The sequence below is a fragment of the Sparus aurata genome, chromosome 5, assembly GCF_900880675.1.
Source record: "Sparus aurata chromosome 5, fSpaAur1.1, whole genome shotgun sequence".
NCBI classification, from domain to species: domain Eukaryota; kingdom Metazoa; phylum Chordata; class Actinopteri; order Spariformes; family Sparidae; genus Sparus; species Sparus aurata.
This window is the reverse complement of record NC_044191.1, coordinates 13,694,194-13,719,588: the sequence shown is the minus strand read 5'-3', so window position 1 is coordinate 13,719,588 and position 25,395 is coordinate 13,694,194. Positions and strand designations below refer to the sequence as shown.

General features: G+C 42.6%; 1 protein-coding gene across 2 annotated transcripts in view; it reads left to right on the top strand.

Moving 5' to 3' along the window:
- Positions 1–1,526: 1,526 nt before the first annotated feature.
- sv2ca (synaptic vesicle glycoprotein 2Ca) overlaps positions 1,527–25,395 on the top strand; it is a 32,738-nt gene continuing 8,869 nt past the window's right edge. Inside the window, exons 1-4 of one of the 2 annotated variants that reach the window (XM_030417753.1) lie at positions 1,527–1,957; positions 8,232–8,871; positions 20,598–20,778; positions 21,849–22,000. In XM_030417753.1, the coding sequence (XP_030273613.1) occupies positions 8,274–8,871; positions 20,598–20,778; positions 21,849–22,000 (931 nt within the window). In that variant the 5' untranslated portion in view covers positions 1,527–1,957; positions 8,232–8,273. Of the gene's footprint in view, positions 1,958–8,064; positions 8,872–20,597; positions 20,779–21,848; positions 22,001–25,395 lie in introns of both variants that reach the window. The other variant, XM_030417752.1, reaches the window with a different exon arrangement.

Below are 25,395 nucleotides of genomic sequence, written 5' to 3'. Positions count from 1 at the left end.
GAGGTTCGCAGTATAAGCCGCTTGGTATCTGATATATTCGCGAGCTGGAATATTTTTTCACACAAAAAAAGCCAAGCTATGTGACTACACAGTTGGATACAACATTATTATTTCCACGTTAGGCTTTTTCTATTTTGTTTTTCTGTTAATAGTATTTGGATCTTTTTTCAATTATGATTCATCCTAACTGGTCACCTCGCTCATCAGCTCTCTCTTTCAGACGTGTGAGTGAAACAACCTGAAATCAAATGATTGCATTCAATATAAGGCAATGGTGAATGGATGCTTGAGTTGGTGTGAGTACAATCTTATTTTTTATTTTTTTTGCTCTAGTGTGAAAAACATGCTTATAAATGTTGGCTGTGGGTATGTTTTGGTTCTGGTGGTGTATGAGATTCTAAGTCCCTAAAACATGCCTCCTACTATAAAACTAATGGTGAACTCAAGTAATTTACATTCCCCTTGATGATTTACAGAGTGCTTTAGATGGTAATATTATTTATAATGGCCAGTAATGTCTATACTTTACTGTAATGTAATGTCATTTCTTCTTACATGTGATTTCCTATGACAGTTTATTTCTTTGTAATTGTTTTATAGCATTGGTGGCGGGGGACATTTTTAGCATTTGATATTATCGTTTCGGTTCTAATGCTATACCTGATTGCAGCACTAATATTGCTCGTTTGGTTATTTGATCATCATTAAAGGGGCTACTTCTATATCCTTTTGTTGTATAAAATGTACCATTTTTATCCAGCTGTGGTGGTAATGCTTTTACTGGGGTGGCTCACCACTCCTGAACGGATGTAGAGGAAACACTGAGTAACTGTGTGGAGCACAGGGTCGATGAAATGGAAGGACTTTGATGACAGTGTTTCAAAGAAAACTGGCCACAGGGTTATTTTTTCGTCTATAAACTAAAACATGTATGAATAAAATATGAAGGGAAATTAGAATTAGGGCTACAGATGGAAGCTTGTTATTAAAAAATATGCACCAAAAATTCAAATTTGCACCTGGATATTTACAGAGCGCGGACGACGAAGTGGGATCATCTCTGTGACAGCAGCGCCCGAACCTGGAGCCCGCCACGCAGCTGGAGCGCGCAGGTGTCGGTCAGCACCATGGACAGAGACGGCTCCAGGGCGGACTGTGGGCGCGGAGGTGAGCGCCCACACAGCTCTGCTTTGAGCAAAGCGGTTAAGGATGAACATAAAGACAGAGAACTGAACGCGCCGAGTTACCAAAAAATGATAATAAAAAAGAAACAAAGACGAACCATTGTGTTTGCAGGATTCAGACCCGCAAACTTTCCGACTAGGCAGCAGTTTTTATTGGCACCGACGGACAACTTTTGCCCTCAAGCGGAAGCCCATGCCAAATCTGTCATGCACTAACCACCCTTACACACTAAAGGCAACGCTCATTGTTCACACACACACACACACACACACACACACGCAGCGAGTTTCACTCACTGTGAATGGACTCTAGCCCGCTTATACCCAGACCTTCCTCATCTGTTTAGCATTCATGCGTCGCGGTGTTGCGCGTCATTCAGTCACCTAACTAGATTGTTCCATCAGACGGAATTACCCGCATCACTCAATGAAGTACAATTATTGATTACACCGGCCCCTCTCCCTCCCCCTCTCTCCCTCCCTCCCTCTCTCCTACCACCACCACCACCACCACCACCTCTCTCTCGCTCTCCCCTTCCCTGAAGTACTGCAGCGAGGGAGGACCGCATCGAGAAAAAAAACACACACACAAAAAAAAACCCACCACCACTCTGTCGTGCGCTGGCAATTACCTCTGATCTTTTTCTACAGTTAAAAAAAAAACACAACCCAGCAACCAACCCACAAGATATTTTCCCCCCCGTAAAGCTAAAGCGAAGTCTGATGCGATGGGTTACTATCAGCTCCGTCCACTCTTCTCGCCATAAATGACGGTAAGTAATTACTACTTTTTATCCCCGAGAGCATGCAGACTGTGCAAAAAAAAAAAAAAAACGTTTTTATGATCTGCTAAATCAAGACTTACAAGTTCATTTTTAATTTTTGCGTCTTTTCCAAAGATGTTTTAAACTCTAAGCTTGGAGATGGCAATACCTCATTATTTATTCATAAGTTGATGTGTCATCTGTTAAAAGTTAGGATGGTTTCCGGGCATTTGTGCGTCTTTTTTTTTTTTCTTTCGGTGGGTGCACTAAATTAGGCTCCATATGCCTCCTGTAAAAGTAGAGGAATTGGCATCATTAAGTGAAAGTAGGCAACAAGCATAAGAAATCGCCTCTTAAAACCAGGGATGTAGTAGAGTTTTCAGCTCCAGCTTTTGCACTTCTAGTTGTGGAATTGAATCAGTTCAGTATCTAAAAGTGACACAGTAAATCAATCTGTTTCCATCTTGGTTGTAATATATCTGGTTAAAGCAACATGAGTAAAATCTATGTTGATGGATTACTGGAAATCTTGTTTATAACCCATACCTGACATAAACTCGTCCTTTTATTCACCTGCATGTGTTTATTTTTGTCTGTGTGTGGGGGGGTTTTAAAAGAAATAGGCTACTTGTCCTTAGCATGAGCAGGCTTTTGGGTTGTCGGCTGTGGACTGTGCACGCTGTAGTGCAATCCAGCCACCAGCCCTGGGGCAGTTAAAGCACTCCGCACTGCCGCCAAAGCAGAGGAGAGGATGCGGGAACAGGCAACTGACTCATCCGTGAATTGCACCTCGAGAGGCAGTGAGCGATTGACAGGCACACAGCCGGTGAACTGGAAATCTGTGGCAAAGTGCTTTGTTTGCAGTCTGAAGGGTTGCTGTAGTAGTAGTCCTGCTGGGTTAACACTGAAGGCGCCCATCAGTGAAAAAGTGATTGCAGGTTGCAGAATTAATTCCTTTGACCACTTTTTATTGATTTCCAAGTTGATGTGGGGATTTTTCTGCCATGGTAAACGAGACTCTCATTGTGATTCAGAAAGCGCCCCCCCCCCCACCATCTGCATCCAATGACATCTCCATCTCAAGGCATTCACTGGCCTGTCATTTTGTTAGTTTCCTCAAAGTTTATGCAGCATTAGTCAAGCGAGGAAGACATTTTATATTCCAGCGTTTCAATCGTGAAAGATAAGCCAGGACTTGAAGTACAACGCTGTGCCAAGATTGTAGTCGATATGAGAGCTTCATAAAATTCTGTCCCCACATTTTGTTGACATGCAGGGAAATAGTGAATCAACAGATTTGTCATTATTTCATTTTTGGTCGACCCAGTAGCATAATTTAGTTTACATTCAAGAATCCTCTCGTCATCCTTACGTCTGCAAGAATGAGAGAGCACTACTTCCTATCTAAGGGGACAGAGGACTGAGTTCATTTTCTGCAAATTCTTACGACCTTTCTGAATTTTAAGGCCCACCAACCGTGCATCACATGAAACAGTTAGACAAAGTGAAAAAGTCGATTGTCAAAAAACATCACCAGTAATTGTGCGTTTTGCACCCCTTGCCGAACAATCGGGGTTATTGCGTCATTGCAACAAAAGTAAGGTCTGCACCAGACAGTGGTGGTGGCACATTATTTTTGTATCTGCTATGTAAGCGCTGTATTGTGACAGCAAGAAGATCAAACACATGTCTCCAAAAAAGGAGCCGACACACTTTACTCTCTGTACATCTTCAGGGTGTATATATGTTTTCTTTCTGCCTGCACTGATGTAACATTTTATGATTTAAATAGATACTTAGTGCTACAAGCACTTCTGAAGACATGCATTCTGTATCCTTTGATATTAAGTGTTAAAGATTCATAATACGAATATTAACAGAGAGGAATTATGTTATTCCCCTGGGCTAAGATGGACAAGGCAGTGATTAAAGTCAGTAGTAACATACATAAAGTCAGCTCGTAATGGTGGGAAAGGCAGATGTCAACTTAATGAATCTATCATGTAACGTCAGCGTGGCTCGCAATTAGCTCTGCTTTTGAAGTCTTTATCTCCAGTGGTGGAGCTCTGACACTTGAAGAGAGGTGAAAGTTGAGATTTAGGTTCTTTCAAAGATGTGGAGCCAATTGCAAAACAAAAAAAAAAGGTTTTTCCTCTCTTGACATTCATTTCCCATCCTCCATTTATTCTATTATTAATTCTTGTCATACACCCCCCAAACCCCCTTGTCCTCTCACTGCTCCTCCACTCAGTCAGTAATGGCATCAGTGTTTGATGAAATCTCCTAACGGAAGACGTCCCGGGCTGGCTGTGCCTCTCTGCCTTCCAGATGAGGTCACGGGCTCTCCGTTTTGATGGGATTACATGCGGCTCTGCCCACTTAGAGATTGGACCTGCTCTTTCTGATGCTAATAGAACAAACCAGCCGTCGAGCCACCGCGCTCGCACGTGTCTTTGAAAGGGCAGGACACTGACAAGTCAAACCTGACTGAGACGGACAGTGTTGGTGGTTCATGTAACTGTAAAACTTTAGAATGCACGTGACATATGAAAACATGCAAGAAAGGCAAAACAACTGCCTCTTCAGAGAGCATTTTTAGAGATGCAACCATGGTGCGTACAATATATTATAGCAATTATTATTATTGTAGCATATAAAAAAAGAGAAGCCCTCCACTGCCCTCGTTGCTTTGCATCATTACTTTTTTTTGTACTGTGTAAGGGCCAGTGTCTGGACTACTGGACTGCACTCGGCCAAAAAAGGCACGATTGATTTTCCTTCAAGTTCTCATGAAAAATATAAAGTATTTGTCTCCTCCAGCAGTTATGGGTCAAGCAACCTGAAATTCTGGGGCCAGCATTGATTTTCTACTCCTTATTCTAACAACCTGCTTGCCCGTATCAATCTGGTTGGTGTGTCTGCCGAACTCGAGGTAGATTGTTACCAACGTCAGTCCTTTTCGACAAAGTGCATTGCTTGCAGGAAAACCCTAACCGCGCTGGTGATTGCTTCATTATGTTTTAAGTTCCTCTGACCAAGCGTGTTCGTTACCACTGCCATTATTACAATTGTGTGATTATTCAAGCCTTTTTTCTCTTAATGTTTATTGGCAGCGTCATTACTTTGACACTTTTGGCTAATGATTCATCATAAGCTACAGAAGGGTCTAACTGTGTGAGTAGGTCAAATACTCTTGATATTGATTTTTTTTTTTTTAAACTTCCCCAAATTGCTACCCTGTGTTGGATAAACCTCCCAAACTCCCGTGTAACTCTAATCTCATCATTTGCCTTTATGTACACTCACGTGGGCATTTGGGGCCAAGTGATGCTTGACCTAGTGATTTTTTTGTACTCTAAAGTGTTTGAAGGAAAGCAGGGTCGCTATTCATCATGCAGACAGGGGGTATTGCCAGAGCGAGGCCTATTTTCAGCCATCCTCACATGGTTCACAGCAGCAGTGCCTACACTCTATAAACTCCCTTTGCTGTAATTTTAGAGAACAGTCGGTCCCTGGGACAGTGCAAAGATTCAGCTCCTTTATGTTCCAATACGTTTCCTCCGCACCATGCTGATTTGTTATCAGTAGAAAATATATATAATGGAACACAATAGGTCAAAAAAAATAAATAAAGCCAATGTGAGAGTTGTTTGGGAGTGTGGGTGGCTCCCCAGTTTGATCGCGATTGCTCCCATTGCTCGGGCTGTCTGCGTTGTCAGGGTCTTGTCAGCCTCAGTCAGGTGAGGTGGGTCATCTGTGTGCTCGGGTGTCCTCTGAGCTTCATCACGACTGACAGGGGGCCTCACCACACAGTCCATTGGTTCTCTGACAGGCAGGCTCCACCAGGATACATCCCCTTTTGCCGCTCTGTTTACGCAAAAAATAAGCGGTGGCCAACGTGACCTAATCCTGAAACAATAAACAGCATCAATTCAGTGACAACTCTGACTCCAACTCTCCTGGAAGGTTGTAAGCATTTTAGTTTTTTTTATAAAGGGACAGTTTACTCTAAAATCTAAACACATGTTTTCCTTCTTGCATGTAGAGCGATTTATCCATCTAGATTGGTTTGATGTGAGTGAAACAAGTTTTGAGGATATTTGCCGTAAAAACTAGATGACACTCAACTTGTGGTGTGCAACAGCAACAACAACTATTTATGAAAAGCACAAAAGCAATGTCTCTTTCCAGATTCATGACCCAGTTAATCCGCAGACCTTGCTGTGACCAGTTTCATGAAAGAAAGGCTAGCTGTCTAAGCTAACCAAGCTTGAGGCCATAGTCTGTGGATTATTTTATGTAATCGGATTATGATTTCTTGAAAGAGACATTGCTGTTGAGTTTTTCCGACATAATTTTTGAGCGCTTTGAGCACCACAACCCGGGTCAACCCCATTTAGTTCTATCATATCTGTGAAAAGGCTGACACGCTCAACAGTTGATATCTCCATAGCTTTGCAACTCACACCAAAACAATGTAGATGGATGAATATCAATTTCTGATTTTAAGGGTGAATTGCCCCTTTAAAGATGCAGTTCATAAAGAAGTTCCACACATGGCAAGAAGCTAAAATGTTCGACACTCAAGCAGAATTGTTTCGAGACTCAGAATTCTATGGTACTAATCAATATTTATGCAGGATAGCAGTCCTCTGTCGGTAATATACCGGACAAAGAGAGTACAAGATGTGTGATCAGTTGCATTTGGACGAGGGAAACAAACAGATTGCTGAAGAAGCTGTCGGTATGAATCATTTGTATGGTATCTGAGGAACCACGGGTGTCAATGGAGGTATTAAAACATTATCAGTCCATGTGTAAAGGAGTGTGCTCATAAGCACAGAAGTCATCCAATGAGCCAAAAGGGATTAGTAGAGTCACCTTGAATCAGCAGTGTCATTTTGCCCAGTAAAATTGCATTATGGGAGCTGGAGCTGGCCCTGTGATTTGTGTCCTCATGACAAGGCTTCAGTGTTCATTAGAGGCTGTGGTGAGCAGCTCCTAGACACACGGGAACCACACACAGCTCTGACCACACACACACACACACACACTGGTTAGTTCTGGACCATCTCCACCCTATTCTATCTTATCCAGCAATCCCAAATGAACAATTAACTTGATACATTTTGCGATCTTTTAAAAAAATAAAAATAATGGGCATGTCTCTGTTCTATGACAGCTTATAGAATAAACAAGCCAGAGTGAGCCTGTGGAGGCAAAATGATGATGAATAGTGGATCACAGTTTGAACCCTCCCTCGAAATCATGTTACATCATTTGCACTGCTAGGCTGGGGTCTCCCTTCCATCAGCACCGGCCTGCCAAGATTGCAACAGGCTTCCCTATCCACGCTGTGAGCATGCACTCACACGTGTGCATGGCATGTTTGGGTGGGTGAGAGTTTTTCTGTGCCTTTATTAGTCTGGCCAGTATGTGTGACCCATTTCATGTGTTAAAAACTCCTGACTACACAAAATCAGGGGCCTTAGAGAATGGCTATTGTGTGAGTGTGTGTTTCTGCCATGTGTGTGTGCGTTCATTTACCTATCCGCTCATGACCAGTTCTCCTTTCCTCCTGTCTTTGCATGGATTAAATATGACAGTGGCGTTCTGGTTGGATCGTCGCTCCTATTATAGCTCTTTATTGGGGGCAAATTGATTTTGGGCAGAGCCTTGTTTATTAGCTCCTGTTCCTCAGAGCTGATCATGAGTCAGCAGATTCAGCATCTCTATTTGAAAATGCTCGTCTCAAGTCCAACTCATGAAATATAGAGGAAGGACAGTGCCCCTGGAAACTGACTATTCATTTTGAATAAAAACTGAGAGCTGTACAACCAAAGCCTTTTTCCTCACATCACTCGGAATGATTAAAAGACCTGGGAGAATGGGGACTGAATGATTAAAGAGGGTATGTGCTGTCAGTGGGGTGTCACCTGTTAGTCTCGGGTAGTTACGGATGTAGCGTGGGAGACATGAGTTACGGGCACTATCTGACGAACATCTCCTTCTCTTTTACTTTCTCCCTCTTTTCTCTCTGATGTCTCCCCTGTCCCTCCTGCTTGTACTCTCTCTTTTTATCTATCTGTCTGTTACCCTTCCCCCACCTCTCTCAGCCCGGCCGATGATTGCCACAGCCATTGTGGGTTATCTCCTGTGGTGACTGCAGACTCAAGAGTTTTCTACCCCGCTGCATCTTGAGACCCACTGATCTCACCATTCCTGCAACTCTCGTGCCAGCTTATACTCACCCTTCTTGCCCCTGTTCCCTCTTTCTTCAAAGTATCCTCTGAACCCCCTGTGAAGACCTACCGGTGGAGCCACAATGGAGGACACTTACAATAACAGGACTTCCTTGGCTAAGGGGGCCAAGGACATGGTCAAGGAGGCCAAACGGCATGCAGCCAAGAAAGTCGTCAAGGCGGTGGACCGCGCCACAGATGAGTACTCATCCCACCGCAACTACAGCCGATTCCAGGATGAGGAGGACGAAGATGAAGATTTCTACCGAAACCCCCCGAGACAGGATGGAGAGAGATACCCTGACAACGAGGAGGGCTCCAGTGATGCCACAGAGGGCCACGATGATGAGGATGAGATCTACGAGGGCGAGTACCAGGGGATCCCCTCAGCGGGAGACAAGAAGCATAAGGATGGCCAGGTGGCACTGGGGCAACCAATGTCAGATGCCACAAGGGACCGTAAGGGGCTGGAGGAAGAGCGACAGGCTGATGAGGAGGAGCTGGCCCAGCAATACGAGCTGATCATCCAGGAGTGTGGCCACGGGAGGTTCCAGTGGCAACTCTTCCTGGTGCTTGGCCTGGCGCTCATGTCAGACGGGGTGGAGGTGTTCGTGGTGGGCTTTGTGCTGCCCAGCGCAGAGACGGACATGTGTGTGCCGAACTCCAGCTCGGGATGGCTAGGTAAGGGACGTGGTGTGTGTTTGAGTGTTTGTGCATGTGTGCATGCATCTGAAGTTATGCAATTCCTTTGATATTAATCATATTGCATAATTTTCTCATGACTCTATGTTATGTTAACCAAGGATATTTATCTAGACTTGATTATAGTCCTTTCATTCTGTTGTACATTCCATTGTGGGACGATAACATGTGGCCAAACACATCATAATTACAATGCAACTTTGCCATGTAAAAGGTACAGCTGTGCATCCAACATGGACTGAAATAATGTCTTCTGTGGCTCCAACCCCAATGATGTCACAAGGGTTATATCAGCTTCGGCCTGGAGACTTTTTTGAAATCGTAACAGAAACTCTGCGTTACAAACTGGAGGTGGGGAGGTTGAAAGATGTGTGTTCACCAGGCAGCAAGGGTAAATAAATAGACACTATCCACTTGCATTATGGGAATAGTTGTATTTATTCTGTCCCTCAGGTTCAATAACTCTGTCGCAGAAAACAGGCTGAATCAGTGGAGGAACCCTCACAGTAACTTCAGATCATTCATCAGAGGCCATTTGCTCACTAATATGACAGATGACTAAGCAGGAAGGAACTTTTTTCAGTTTGTATGAACAGGGACAGTGCACAATAAAACATTAACCCAGTATAAAAAATTAGAGATGCATTGCATCGGGTTCTAGCAGGTTGCTATTTTTCCACCCGTACACTGCTATTTTCAGTGTGGCAACACAAGCTAGCGAACAGCTTCCCTGTGAAAACTTCAATTTCTGGTAGTCTGGCTGCCTGCACCCGGATATAAAGGGCATCAGGACAGAGTTTCTATAGATATCTTAACTATATTTAACTGTAAAGAAACATATCACACTATTTTAATATGCACGTATTCTAATACAGAAACAGGTGCTAATACAGAAACCATGGTTGAATTAGCAGTACCTTCTACAATGTTTTTTCTTACAAGATAAGTTCGGTGTGTGTTTGTACTATACGTGTGACACTTTATCCTAAATGTTTCACATGGATGAGGTGTTTCGGTCCACTGGTCCCCGTGTCAGGATTAAGAGAGTAGCTGGTACTCCCTGTGTGCTCTGTGTGTTGAGCAGGAGTCCCTGCGGTCCCAATGGCTGCAGGTGTATAATCCATCAACACAGAGCTGTGTACAGGGGGCTGACTCACTGTGTCAGTACCAGAGTGGCGAGGACATTAATTCAGGCACACAGACCTTAGATAGTAACTGCCACTGTGAGACATGACAATACATCAACTACACCGCAACATGTGATGCAAAATGGATATGGCAGACTCTAAACTGGCAATACACAAGTTTTCTGCTTCAATGCATCATTATAAAGTAAATTTGCAAAAATGTAATGGATATAGAATATATAATGAAACCATCGCTGTTTACATTGGGTTCATAAACCTGTTAGACTAAATTATTGAGTAAACTCAAGTTATGCCGGCAATAATACCACTTGGAAACATTAGGGGGGAAAGTTTCTTTGTTGCCACTTTAAGAATGAAGGTTGTTACTGAAAGTTTGAAAACTTTGGACCCTAATCTGCAAACAGAAATTCTCTGCCATATGTTACTAACACACTTTTACCTCCAATATTTTTTATCATGCACATTGGGTTATTTGTCCATGAAGATAACAAATATAAATAATGAATTCTGTATGATAATAAAAACATAGTTTTCTGGATTTTTCCGTGGAAATATACAGTACATATGCTCAGACCTGCTGTATTATTTAGACATTATAAAACATTTGTTTGTTTTGTAATGCGCCGTTGTGACACTATTGCATTAGCGACGCCTGTCTTCAGTCAAACAGATACAAAAAACACCTGGCAAAGAACTCAAATCTGCCTCTGTTGTAGTTCTCGCTACAATAGGCGTCTCCAGGACATTATGTCTTGATGACTCATAGGGTAAAAACATTAACAGCCGCCAATGTCGCAGCTGGAGTTTGATGACGTCGTGAAATAGTTTGGGATCTAAAAAGTTGTTGTCTTCATTGCTAAACAACGACCACTGCTGATGAAACCTATCTGTGAGTGTGCATACAAACATTAGTAAACAAAAATGGCCAGCTAGCTTCCTTCCTTCCTCACTCTCTGATGTATCATTAGGTAACCGGTTCAGCCCTGAATGGAAACAGTGTTAAATTGAACAACCTATTGTGCTAAGCACGCGCACTGCCTTGTAAATACGGATGTTTTTTTTTATGACATATCTACTGAATTGGACCAAATCTACCTTAAAGCTTGTAGCACATTGTCGCACACTTTTCTGAGGAAACATGTCGTTCAACTCGAAACCAAGGCAAAATGGTGTACATCATTTTCAGATTGAACATGTCTTTAGTGTTTTCCTGTGTTTCCACGTATGTCATAGCAACTAGAGGTGGTAGAAGTTATGTGATGCCATTACAAGGCGACCAAATGAAATGCACCATTACCTTGAATAAAATAACGGATTTGTCTGGGTTTAACACTGTTGGTAACATTTTGGATGATGTAGGTACTCAACAAAATATAAGCCACTGGTCTTGTCATTTTTCAACTCTTTATTTCTGAGCTGTAACATACAATGTCTTTAAATCCTCACCAGTATATGCAGGTTGCATTCACTTTATATTTCTGTCTCTTTGCAAGTATCCATGTAAACTCTTCTCTGCCTCTCTAGCTAAGCAAAGTCCTGCAGGCATTCATGCTCTACGCTCTGCTTCTTCTTGTTCGTGACTGCTTCCCTCACCCCCTGTCCCTCCCTCTCACCCTCCATTCTCTATGTGCCTCTCTTTTCTTTTGCCGTCCTCCCCCATTCTCCTCTCCTTTCTCCTACTGATTACCCCAAGGCTCCTCCCTGTTGAGGTGAACATGATTGGTGTGTGTGTGTGTGTGTGTGTGTGTGTGTGTGTGTGAGAGCGAAGCCTACATGATTACTATGACCTTGCTGGTATCCATTTGGAGTTTTCTGGAGTAATTACACTTAATAACAGCGGACAAAATGAAGTGAACTGATGTTTTACAGGTGCCATGACAATATTTTATTGCTTTGATGCGCAGAAATAAACAACAGTAATAAACACAATCTGTGGATGAATTTGTTTAGGTTTGGTCTCAACTATTTCATGTATTTCGTGTAACCTTTAGTATCTTATGTTGCGGTGAGAGCCTTGCAATCAGATGTCCTCCTCATGGTGGTCTGGTAAAACACAGTTATGAGGGGGCACAGGGACTGTACCCTCTATAGATGCTCAGACCTGGGTGCAATTTTGGCAGTGGTACTTGTGGCTAGGTTGTATGTTCAATGTACCACAATGTTCAAGTTTAGCAGGTGGTAGCCAGTGATTGTTGTTGTTGCACCAGTGACTCATCCTGTTTGGTCGTGGCTCCACAGAAGGGGTTGTTCCGCCTTTGTTACACCCCGCTGGTGACACACTCTTCACTCGGTGTGTTCCCATGCACTTAAGTAAGGGGATTACTGTTGACTTTTTTTTTTTTTTTTTTTTTTTTTTTAAATATAGTTGTATACAAGAAGCACAGTTTTAGTTACTGGGATTAGAAAATACAGTGTCTTGGCCATGCCCTGTATATATTAGTAACCGCTTTCTTAAATGGCTTTTTATGTGGGAGCAGGCTTGTAATATGCATGCATTAAAACAACTTTAGACAAAGGTACTGTGTCACTGTGATGGCAGACCAATAAGATGAAAGGGGAGATCATCAGGATTAAAACTAAATTAACACAAATTATTTTTTCAGAAATAAAGGAGAAATCTGATTACTGACATGATCTGTGGATTTACAGTATCCAGGTTACTACAATGCATGTGAATATATTCCCCTGACTTCCTGAGTAACAGTAACTTGGCGGGTGTTTAGAATTTGCAATTTTTGGCCATCTGGCATGTGTACACATGGAAGGATCCCTACTTAAGGATGTCAGGTGAGGTAACAGGTGAACGAAATTGCCAATCACTGTGAATCAGACACAGTTAGCACTTATCACCAGAATCAATGTTGGCAACGCAGGTTTCCACAAACAACTGATGTACTGAAACTTAACATTTCTTAATGTTTCTTCAGGTACATTTTTTAAATGCTCTGGTTAGGTTTATGTAAAAAAACAAAACGACAAAAAAAACCCTAACCCTGTTTTTGGTCACCACAAACATTAAAAAAAATAATTTCCTATATTTCTTGCAATCGCAGTGACATTCAAAAAAGTTTCAGTTCCTTGAAAAGAAAACTTTTTTTTTTGGTTGACAGGAATGGATTATGTTCGGGAAGTTACAGTGTCACCAGGTTTACAGAAAAAGGATGAAGCTGTTTTTCTTCTTTCATGCCAGTATGAGGCTTTTTTCAGATGATGTATTCAGTAAAGCTCCCGTTGCGAAAAACATTTAAATCACGTAGTTTTGAAAATACACCATTTGGTGTTGGTTAGTTCCACCTGTGCTGGACTCCCATCATAGTTGCGTTGCGCAGCTCCATTAACCACATTAAAGGAGGAGACAGACCGAGCTGAGCGTAATGGGATAATGCAGTATGAAAAAAAAACGCAAACGCATGAATGGGATGGATGACTGAAGCACTGAGTAGATTACAGAATTTACTTTGGTCCCACCAGTATCCAGATCTTGCAGCGGATCTGTAATGTTACATGTGAATGAAGGATGGAGAGTTGGGGTAGGAGGGGGTGAAATGCTGTGAAGAGGAGTGGACGACGAGGGGAGGAAGCGGGAGCGAAAACAAGCGCAGTGAGATGCGATATGTGTGATGAACAGTGGAGAGGAGAGGAGGAGGGACAGCTCTGAAGCAGAGAGATTGCCAAGTTAGAGGGGAGTAATGGGGAGAGAGGTGTGGGTGGATGGGGAGCAAGGAGGTGGCAGATTGGTGGTATTCAGTGCACCAACAATGTGAGGGAGAGGCTCAGTTATCATCTCAGACACAGCAGACAATAGGAACGCATCACCCTATCATTACTTATTTGTTCTCTTAGGCTGTCTCCTCCCTGCTGAGACTCCCCCCCCATTTCTCAGACTCTGTCAACTCGGCGCTCCTCATGTTCTTTTAAACATCCACCTATCTCCTCTCTGTCACCGATACTTTCGCCTCCTCTCCTCCATTGTATCCACTCTTTTGCCTCCTCTCCTTTTCATCCTGGCTTCCCTGCCTTCTGATCTCTTGTACCTTTTCTCTCTTTCTTGGGCTTCTCCGTGTCCCGGCTTCACTCTCTGTCTCCTCTCAAGCTTCATCTCTAGAGTATGTCTCCCTCTTTGTCTCTTTTTCTTTTTCCCCATCTCTTCCCCCTCTTTATCCCCCCTCTGTATGAGCCAGCTGGCAGGCTGCGTGGGGCTGTGTGGTCCAGGGGCAGCTGAGCATGGCTAAACTGCAGTAAGATCGCAGCGTCACTGCGGAGATTACGCCACTTGAGTAGCGCAGCTCCACATTGTGTGGGAGAATGTGTGTGCGGGAGAGGGAGGTGGGAGTGTGTGACGGGACTGATTGTGTGTGTGTGTGTGTGTGTTTCGGCGCGGATACGGACAAAAACCTGCTGCCACCAGCAGTATCAGCCACAAGTAAACCGTGTCTAACTGCTCGCTCTTATCAGGGGTTCATGGCATCACTATATTTCATGCGAATTATCCACAGTCCTTAAAGTAATGAAGGCTGTATCATTACTGACGCGTTATGACGAGTGAGTCATTTTAAACCCTGCACTTTAAGCCCCACAATAGGTTACGTTCACATAGATGCCATTGAAACCCTGCCCCCACTGATACAACTTAAACATGACAAAAAAGCTTCAATCTCTTTTTCTGCGGAGGTGGCAGAAAAGACGGAGGCATGAATCCGATCAAACTGACACGATGTAGTACAAATGTGATTACACGCTGCTCAGTGTAAAGGAGCTCTTGACAGTGGAGCAAAGAGGAAACTAAGGCAAATAAATGAGAGGGACGCGCGCAAGAGAAAAACGAGGAGCAGGAATGAAGAGGGGAGAAATGAGGGAAGGAAATGAGAAGCGGGCCAAGAAATTGGAAAGCAATAGGAGAGGACACAAGCTGGGAGAAAGAGAAATGGAGGAAAGGTTGGGAGGAGAGGCGCAAAATGAGAGGAGAGGAGAGCTGAGTGAAGGAGAGAGGAGATGAAATGAGATCAAAGTAGCACCGAGTAGATGGAGAGAAACAGAGAGATGGAGTAGAAAAAAAATTAAACTGGAAGAGATTTGGTGACATTGCAGTGCGCACCAGGCACACTCTTGCATGATAGTATCATCATTATGAATAAAACAGGACGGGTGTTTTGCGCTGCGCTCAAACAGTTTGCACCACTAAGAGCGAAGAGCATCAAAGCATGAAATCAGAGAAGAGGTCGTGATGCAGCTCAGCGCTCCCACGGCTCTCAGGGGGCTCCTCGAGATGTGACAGGACAGAAAACACTGCACCAGGGCCTTCCCTTCCTACTCCTCTTCCCCTCTCATTCTCTCATCCTATCTGGCAATTACTTGACTCCCCTCCCTCACGACTTTTTTTCTCTGTTCTGTCACCCCCAACTTTGTTGCTTCTGCTCTGTCTTCTGCCGCTCGCATATTTTTTTCGCCTGCATTTGTGCTTACTCCTGTATAAATTTTCATCGTTTATCTTTCCCTGTCTATCTAGTTCCCCCGCGGCTAGTTTAGCTGCACCAAAAAAGATCACGTGTATTTGTAATATTTTACGATGTAAATGAGATTTACTCTTTGGTCCTGCGTGTCTGTGTGTGTATGGTTTCAGCGATGTTTTATTCCATATATCTTATCCTAAGACTCCGTGGGCTTTGTCCTGTGTTAGAGTGCTGTGATATTCTGAATGTTAACCATTCCTGGAGATGTGTTTTGACATCTTAACAGAGTGTCATGGGGGCAAAAACCTTTTGCTTCTGCCTGAGAAGTCTCCTGACACACTGTCAGTTTCTGATGGTGCTCAGAGTCTATAAGTCTGTAAGGGTCATCAGTCCCCAATTCTCTGCCGTATTTCAGACTCGTGCGGTGAAACGTCTCATCAGTGCAAGGCGTCTGGCTTCTGATGTCTTACTGTTGCTTCAGAAAGTGTACACTTTCCTCTGCAGTTTCAGATTCAATTTCTGGTCATGAGAGTAGGCTGAACTCAGGTCTATTGATTGTATCCATCTCCTTAGTTGGCAGGCCTGAGCTAGGACCCACATTTATCGCCCTGCTAAATCAATGACAGAGCGGTTCAGGGTGATGGCAATTAGGTAATGGATTTAATTAATCAGAATTCTCCGGTTGACGCTCTTGTGGTCGAACCTTGTCTTTTCTAATGTTTTCAATTTTGACTGAATGACATGTGAGCGTCGGTCTAATTAAAAATTGAAACATTTCATGGTTAAAACGTTATACCAGCCGTCCTGTTAGGTTGAAGTGGATTTATGAACAGAATTGCCTTTGGTGATTTTTTTTTTACGTGGAACACAAGGAAGAAGTACATGATTTGCAAATATTTTTATAGAGAATGAAATAAGTTTGAGAGAAACACTAAAGACCCAAGACATTTTATCCCTTTGTTTATAAAACAAACAAACAAACAAATAAAAACACAAGTCACTGGATAATATTTAAATTCTTAGCTGAGAACCTTTAACAGCACAACAGTTTTAATCCGAACTTCCCCACTGTTGTCTTTTACCTTTAGAGACAAAAAGTCCCATACAGGCCTAAACAATGAAAATGTGATGTGTATAACAAAATTCACAGTCTGTTCTGAATTTAAGGCCATTAGCTTAAGATAATTTCTTATATAACTGGGCTTAGTGGTGCATTCAACAACCTGCCCTGCACGCAGCACACCTTTGTGAGAAAGTTCGAGTTCCACCTCCAAGTAGCTTTGACTGAGTCTCAGGTAGCTGTGAACCTGATTCATGTTCATCATTGCTGGATGGAAATAAGTTGTGAGACCAAGGATTTGTAAGTGCCACAAAATGCTCAAATGATCATATGTTATTGGCATTATTGTCCCTAAATCGTACTAAAGGCATAAGTATCATACAAATACAAAATTGTCCTCCATCTGCCAGTGCTGAACACAGAAGACTGCGATGAAAAAAGAAAGGGAAAAAGAAATTGCAAAAGAAAAACATTTTTCCATGATGATGAAGTCTACTTTTCCTCTGATTGGCTAGTACTATTTGTACTATTTGCCTTTGTTGATTAGGTAAGGGTAAGAATGTCAGCGTGTGAGACTGAGTAGGGCAGGTCATACCTCTGCCATCCTGGGAAAAAGAATATTGTGTCTGCTCCCTCTGTAGATATAAGGGGCTCATTCTCCGGTAACAAAAACACTTCTTAGTACACATTTCTGCCAAAAGTTTCCCCCAAAATCCCACTAAATCCTATACACTGGATCTTTAAACCATCATTTAGATGTGTGTCATCAGTGTGTCAGGCTGTCTGTTTCTTCAGTGCGACTGTTCCTGTGAAACATTTTCAAACTAGATTTTGCTGCAGTGTAGTCATGGCTTGGTTTGAGAGAACAGGACTGTATCCCTCTGACGTTGCCCTGAAAGTGGAGGGTGACTCATACTAAAATTAGAAAGAAATTTCTCATGGGGCCAAAGGCCCGAGTTTCTTTTTAAATATGTACAATATTTTTTTGACTTGGCAGGTTAATGCCACACTAACTACCTAATAGTCTTTTCGGTGATGAGGCAGAACTCATAATGTTACGGGAAGCCTGTGCTATTTTTGAATTATATTGCACCACGGTACACTGTTCTCCTACTCGCTGGCGCAGGCACTGCTGACATCATGCTCAGAGACACCGAGCAACAAGTCGGATGGAACATCAATAAATTCATTACGTAATGGACTGTCCTTTTAGGGCTGTACTCATTACTCACCAGTGTTATTACTTTTTTCTTTTTTTTTTTAAAGGTCGTTAAAGTAGCAGGATTCTCTTCCTGTTTGGTGCCTTTGTCTCTTGTGACAAAAAAATAGTTGTTGCTGTTTTTATGGAAAGTTGAGTGCTGAAACTAAATGAAAAGGCCTCTGGATGTTTGGATGCATGATAATTAAATGGGAGGCTAGTGGGTGTTTTTGCCTGGGCACCTTACATCCAGCCATTTCTTAATGAAGCAAATATGAAGTGCGCACACAGAGTGATGACTCGCGTTAAATTTAGAAATTGAATTTATGGCACCTTCAAGCGAGTATCTAGATGGCTGCCAAATGTGACAGATAGGCGGGTTTTGACCCCTGAAGCGAGAGAGTCAAACAGATATCTACTCACAGCAGAGGAGAGGAGACCTGACTGCAGATATTGCAGAGAGGGAAAATGCATCTTGCCATTAAGATTATCGTAATGGGATGAACAAAGTGTCCCTACGGCTGAATCATATCACTCCATACATGACTGCCACTTACGCTCTTCTTTTCGGGTGGACTTATGGATGCAAACATCCTCTCTAAACACACTTTATGTTTAAGTGTCTACATATGACTGGATATGCGAAAAGACAAAACATTAAATAGCATATGTTAGAAAGCTATTCAGTGTTGGAACAGAATCCCCAGAAACAGAGAAGTCACATTTTCTAAATAGAGAAAAAACCCAGTTGGAGTGCAGCAGACACTGTGTATCCATGAGGGCTCCTAACCACACAATGCCACATACAATGTAGACTAAAGCAGTAATAATAGGCTCCTCTCTCTGGAGCAGGATCATGATGATCAGAGGGAGAAATCAATGCTGTTTTGTTGGAGCATCGATCCCATTTGTGATGAAAGAGATTGGAAGAGAGCGGCAGGCCTTTTGTGAAGTCACCCCGTATTACTGTTCACATTTGTCTCCTCATTGATCAGAGCCTGTTTTCAGTCTCTTACACACTGTATTTACTTATCAGCGTTAGAGTCTTCTGGGTCCGAGGGTTTTTTTTTTTTAATTGGATGTCAGGTTCACTGTCATCAGTCAGTGTTCCAATTTCTAGGCTCCAGTCGGAGCAGTTGGAATACTTTCAGATTCAAGGGACAGTTTGAAAGATATTAAAAAACGTGTGAGGAAACAACAGTGTCTCAAAGTCGTCCATGGTACTGCGTTGCGGAGATGTTTACTGAAGTTAGCATGCTAACCAGCTAGCCCTGATCCGTCCTGTCCTGTAATGCCACCTTGCAGCATACTGCAAAAAGTGACAGTCTGATTCTGCAGTTTCAGCTACCAGCTGACTAAATGTTAATAAACTGCAATATAAACTTTAATGTGCATTTTCCTTACCAAACAGAAAAATGCAACCATAGCCTACACCTCTCTTTTACCAAGCTAAGAGAAACATAATTTCCTTCTTAACTCATCTTAAACTTCATTCAAACTCAAGCTAAACTAAATAAAACTGATAAACATAGTCTGGTCAATCTTTGCACAACCTCCTCTGGTTTGATTGAAATAAATCCTGGATTCACTGAGTACAATATCAAAATATTAACCTCAGTCAGTCTAGGAGGCTGTGTTCAGACACAGTTTGGGTCCAGCCATGCTCACTCTCATTTCAGGCTGAAATTCTGGCCATATTTGACAAATTGCACCTTTAATTGAAAAATTGTACACGCATCACTATATTCTTGTCATAATGATTAAAGAAAGTCTAGGTCTAAAGCTGAGGAATGTTTGTGTTTCACTACAGCACATTTAGAGTCAAATCAACACTTTTACTAGCATTCAGTTTTCCCCTTTTTAAAACATCATGATCACCTGTAAGTTTAAAGCTCATTCAGTCCTTCAGCATAACTTTCAATTCACAGAGGAACCCTCAGCAATCCTGGAAGCACAAGCTTAATGTTGCTCCATATTTTAATTTGACACTTCACCATTTGCCAGCGGAGGCACATTTAGAGGACACGATTCCTGAAACACTTCTTGGCTAAGAGTCAGTATTGGAGAGTTTAGAGGGTGATATTTTCAAAATGTCATCCCCTAAATTCACTCCCACTTCAATGAGAATAATTTTATAGGTGAAAGGTGATATTAGGAGAATGAAAAACACAAATCTGTGAAGGTCATCACTTTATACTGATGGCAGGAGGGGAAAGTGAGTCTTCTTGCAGCTTTTTGAGAAAGACACAGTTCTTCTTTGCCTGAAATAAAGATAGCTGCAGCAGAAAAAATTCTATGAAGCTCTGGTGTGATAGTCCATCACTGTATGAATATGTTAATACATTATCATAACTTGATTAGAGTTTTTTTGTCCCCACTCTTATAGATTTGTTTTCAGTGGAAAAGCTATGGCAATATTATCTGCTTAAGCCTGAATAGCTTTCAAAGTTAGCAACTAGCTGGTGAACACAGCTCACACAATTAGCAGCTGAAGAGCTGGATATTTCCCCGAGGAGTTAGTGGAGACGGTAATCAGAGCTAATCGGAAAGTGAATATTTGACTGAATTGTGTTGGGTGGCCAGTAACTGCTGGATATGTAAATAGGCAGCTGTGTGCTTAATTAAGCTAATTTTGTCAGGGTAATCTTGCAAATCATATGTAAAAAAAAATACAGTGGGAGGTGACTCATTCACAGCTGATGAGAGGACTGAATCATTTTCCATTTGGACCAAATCACCAACACTTGGTTCAGTCTTAGAGTTACAAAAACGGGCAACCTCATGCACACTTTTGCGCATGCTGACATGTGATAAATATAATGTTTATTCCCCACTCTCCCCTTTTCCAGGCAGTGTCATTTACCTGGGAATGATGGTGGGAGCATTTTTCTGGGGCGGGATGTCCGACAAAGTCGGACGAAGACAGTGCCTCCTCATTTGCATGTCCACCAACGGCTTCTTCGCCTTCCTGTCATCTTTTGTCCAGGGATACGGCTTATTCCTCCTTTGCCGTCTCTTTGCGGGCTTCGGGTAAGTCTGACAACGTGGAGGTCATTCTGGGGCCGACGAGGATCCCAAGCCATCAGTTTAAATGATTTGTGAAGAGTCAAGTTAAAACCTCAGAATCTCCTTCTTTTGGATGATCTGAATATATACAGTATATATCCAAAAAGTCTGCACCAGGGATCAGCATGAGTACAGAATTAATCTACGAATGAATGGTTGTTTCCATAGGCATGGTTCTAATTATTAGTCCCTTTTTTGACATCCACCAAATAATTGAAAATTGAATATTTATGTTTGAGTATACTTAAAGCCTGTATCTCTGTCACTGCTCTACCGAACATCTAAAAAGTAGTTTCTGGATCTGACTATAACGGGGTTTAATACACCAATCTATCTATCTAAGTTCCTTTCCCAGCTGAATAAATGTCATCTCTTCCTACTGCTGCAATGCAGAGCAGCAAAAACTATTAACAGCCAATGAACCTCGATGTACTATCCTCCATAATGTACATTCTTGCCAACTTAGAATTTCTAAAAATAACCAGTATGTGGGAATGAAAACTCATCCTCTTCCTGTATAGAAACGTGGTGTAGACGTTGATTTATTATATCCTCACACCTGGCAGTGTAACTGTTCTTTTAAGAGCTAATTCAGTAATTGCATCTGCATCACTCTCCCCGGAGACCTCTGGAGTTATTGAAAAGGCTGTCCAAACTGCCAACGCAACCTGTGCCCCTGACTCATGAGGAACTGGCACTGACATTTTTTTTTTTCTATTATGTTTAAAAAGATATGCTTGGTTGTGCACATTTTTTTTTTGTTTTTTTTGCTTACTTGGTCCCCTTCTTAAACTTAGCAATGAACCATCAGTTTATCCTATTCAAATGTAAAACAATCCTTAAACACTTTACCAATGTTCATATGCAAATCCTCTTCACGAGCAGGAACAAAAAACAGGGAACAAACTCAGGGAGTGGGACAAAGCAATGCAAAAGCAATCGTGTAAGATACAAAAAAAGATGTGTTTCTGTCCTGGTTTGGATTCTCTCTGCTTCACTCCCACTAACTTTCCCATCCTCTCTGGTTCTTGCAGGATAGGAGGTGCTGTGCCCATTGTTTTCTCCTTCTTTGCAGAGGTGTTGTCCCGGGAGAAAAGAGGAGAACACCTCAGCTGGTTGTGTATGTTCTGGATGATTGGAGAGATCTATGCATCTGCTATGGCCTGGGCCATCATACCACACTATGGTGAGTTTATCAGTTAAAAAACAGTATACTGTAGTTTTTGGACTGGGATCGAGCTTTGTGATAAAGAAAGAATCTATCGATATCTATTGAAAGCCGAAACAGGATTACGTTTAGCAGCGCTGACGAGAAGCTTGTCAATGTGACTTTGTGTTGAGCTCCTGACTACAGGTTGCAAAACTGTAAGGCTTCCCCCACTGCTGCAGGTTGACGTGCTGGTTTCCCCGCCATGAGAATCAATCACTTAATAGGTTTGAGTGGCTGCGGGCTGCGAGAGGCAAGAGGTTAAGAGATTAACGTACGCATTGATAGCATTGATGCATCCCGAAAGGGTGAAGTCGGGGCCCATGGGAGACACGGAGCTGTGATTTATGACAATACTGCGTTAGATATCAGCTGCACTCATCATGCAAAGAAAGGAGAAAAAGGGAATGAGCTATCTCTCCTCTTTTCCTGCTTTCTTAACTTGCTGTTCCTTCCTTTTACTGCCCTCCCTCTCCTCCTGTTTTGTACGCTCCCCATCTCTCCGTCTAACTCTGTCCTTCCTTTTATTACCTCTCCTCTCTCCCCAGTCTCTGTCTCCGCAGAGTGTTCTTCTTGATCAAGCATAATTAGGTTTTTCTCCTTGCTCTAATAGGACAAAGCTACAGCTAGAGGTGATTTATGGCCAGACCATGCTTTAGCCAACCTGTGACGTCAGTGAGAGGGAGACAGTGTGTGTGTGTGTGTGTGTGTGTGTGTGTGTGTTAGTTGCTGTAAGCGGCAGGGATGATGTTTTACTGGGCTGCAGCCACATACCAGTCTTCCTCAAAGAAAATTGGAAGCAATAACCTCTGACATTGTACGAGGTCATTCGGGTTAACACGCGCCACGCAGAAAGGCACATGAGAACACACATGTGGCAGTGTCCGATGAAGGACTTCTGAATGTTCTTACATGTAAGGAGATGCGTACACACATGCACAAATACACACGCTGCTGTAGATCTGCTCACATGGATGTTCGGAAGCACACTGGTGAAAGGCTCGCGAAACCCTCAGAACCCAGGACAAGTCCTCCCGAAGAGACTCTGCTGTCAGATCTGCTGATATCGTATTGAAGGGATGGTAGTGGCCTTACTTTGCTCTTATTCTCTCTGACACTCACTACTACTCTGCCTCTCTCTCTCTGAGAGGGAACTACGTGTCTTGCATACATACCCCGGCGCTCACCACTGGTTTTTATGTTCCCCCTAAAGTGCTGCAGTGCCTGCAACCAACAGTGCTCCAATGTGTCGGCAAAAAAGGCCTCCTGCAGAGATGCTCTCATGTCTTTGAGAGAACACATAAAGGTATCAGGTTATGATACAAGTGCCTCAGCACTGGTGTTGAACGCACCAATAGAACTCTCGTTTATCTTCCCGCTCGCTGACTGCTAATGTCTCCCAAAAGCCCCCTGCCAGACTCACAGCTGGGGCCCTGAAGGAGGTCTACTCGGCAGGCACGGATCCTCTGACGGGAGAGTTTGATGAGTTACTCGCTGTCAGGCAAGCCGGAGACGAGAGTAACCTCAGTAGACACTGTTCAGATCTACAGATTAAAGATTAAATGTCCCCCAGTGAACTTCACATCGTTGTCAATTACTTGTAACTCCTCTAATTATACTTCTTGAAAGGCATTGAGGCATTGAAGTGGATTAAGTAAATCAACAAATTAATTTAATGCTTGTAAAATATCCGAATGTCTGCCTGTCTGTCTGTCTGTCTGTCTGTCTGTCTATCTATCTATCTATCTATCTATCTATCTATCTATCTATCTATCTATCTATCTATCTATCTATCTATCTATCTACAGTATCGAGGCCTGGGAGTAGTGTAGCACTGCTGACTCATTCATCCATAGACTTACTCAATTATGTACATAATCCCTGTAATGAGATTTCCAATGGCATGGGTGAAACACTAACCCTGAGGGGCAGGAAGCCACGCTACATTTCTGTAGAAAAGGCAATCACTGCCGAACAACTCCTTCCCTTTCTCTCTATGTTACTCTGTCTCTTTCTGTCTTTACTTCTCTCTCTCACTCTGAGTCACTCCAGCCACACACACACACACGCACGCACGCACGCACGCACGCACGCACGCACGCACGCACACACACACACACACACACACACACACACACACACACACACAAACACAAGGAGAAAGACAGGGAAATAAATAAAGGGACTCAGAGAAATACACTCAGACGAGACGTCGTCTATGAAAGTCATTACTCCTACTGCCCAACAAAAGACACTATGAGAATGTGCCTATGTGTATATAAGATTGTTACTCAGTGCAAAACATCTATCTATCTATCTATCCATACATATATATATATATATATATATATATGTATATATATATATATATATATATATATATATATATATATATATATATATAGATATATAGATATATAGATATATAGATACAGAAATAGATATTTACACAGATACAATGTTTTTCTCTGCTACCTTTTCCCTCTGCAGATGTTTGCTTTACATTTACCCTTTCTGTATTTTATCGCTGATTTCTGCTCTCCACTGAGACATTTCCATCTCTCTGGTCTCCGGATGCATGAACACCGCTTATGACAGCCGCCTACCCCCCCCTTTTTGGAAAATAGTTGTTTTTAGCTGTTGATGTGCGTTGCTTTCAAAGCTGGATTTTAATATGCTGTGAGATTACTTCCAAGCAGCCGTTTTCTGGCATAACCATTAGTGTTAACCCCCTCCCCACCCCCTGACTCCCCTCCTACGCATGTTGATGGATAATGGTGCTATTCCCTTTGGAGCAGCATCTCCATGAGGCACGATCTGTCGAGAAACGTGGGAGGTCACGACTGACACGGCAACCCCGTTCTGTGCTTCCTCCCAAAAAAGTCTATGAGAGCACAAACACAGATCTATATGCAGTGCATTTGTGCTTGCATCCTGGCTGTTTCTGACATTATTTCACACTGTAAACCTTTACGTTTTTATACCTGCATTACCTTTGTTATGCCTTTTTTTTCCCACTGACTTGTCTAAAAAAGTATTTTGTGGAATTACAATATAAAAAGTGCCTCCTTACAATAACCTTTGCAGAAAAACAGGTGAATTTACTGCATGTGATTCTCCATGTAAATTGGTGTAGTAGCGTGATATAAGTGTGGGTGGGTTTGCAGTATCATGGCATCATGTCAACTCCATCAGTGTCATCTGTATATGATCATTCCTGTTAACAATTTTCTGCTTTTTCTACGTCAATACCATTTTTCTGTATGCTTGCACCCCCCACCACCCCCACCTTCGTGAGAGTGTCTCTGCATGTGTGTATGTGTGTGTGTGTGCATGTTACAATGATTAATGAGTCTAGGAGAGTGCCTTTGGGC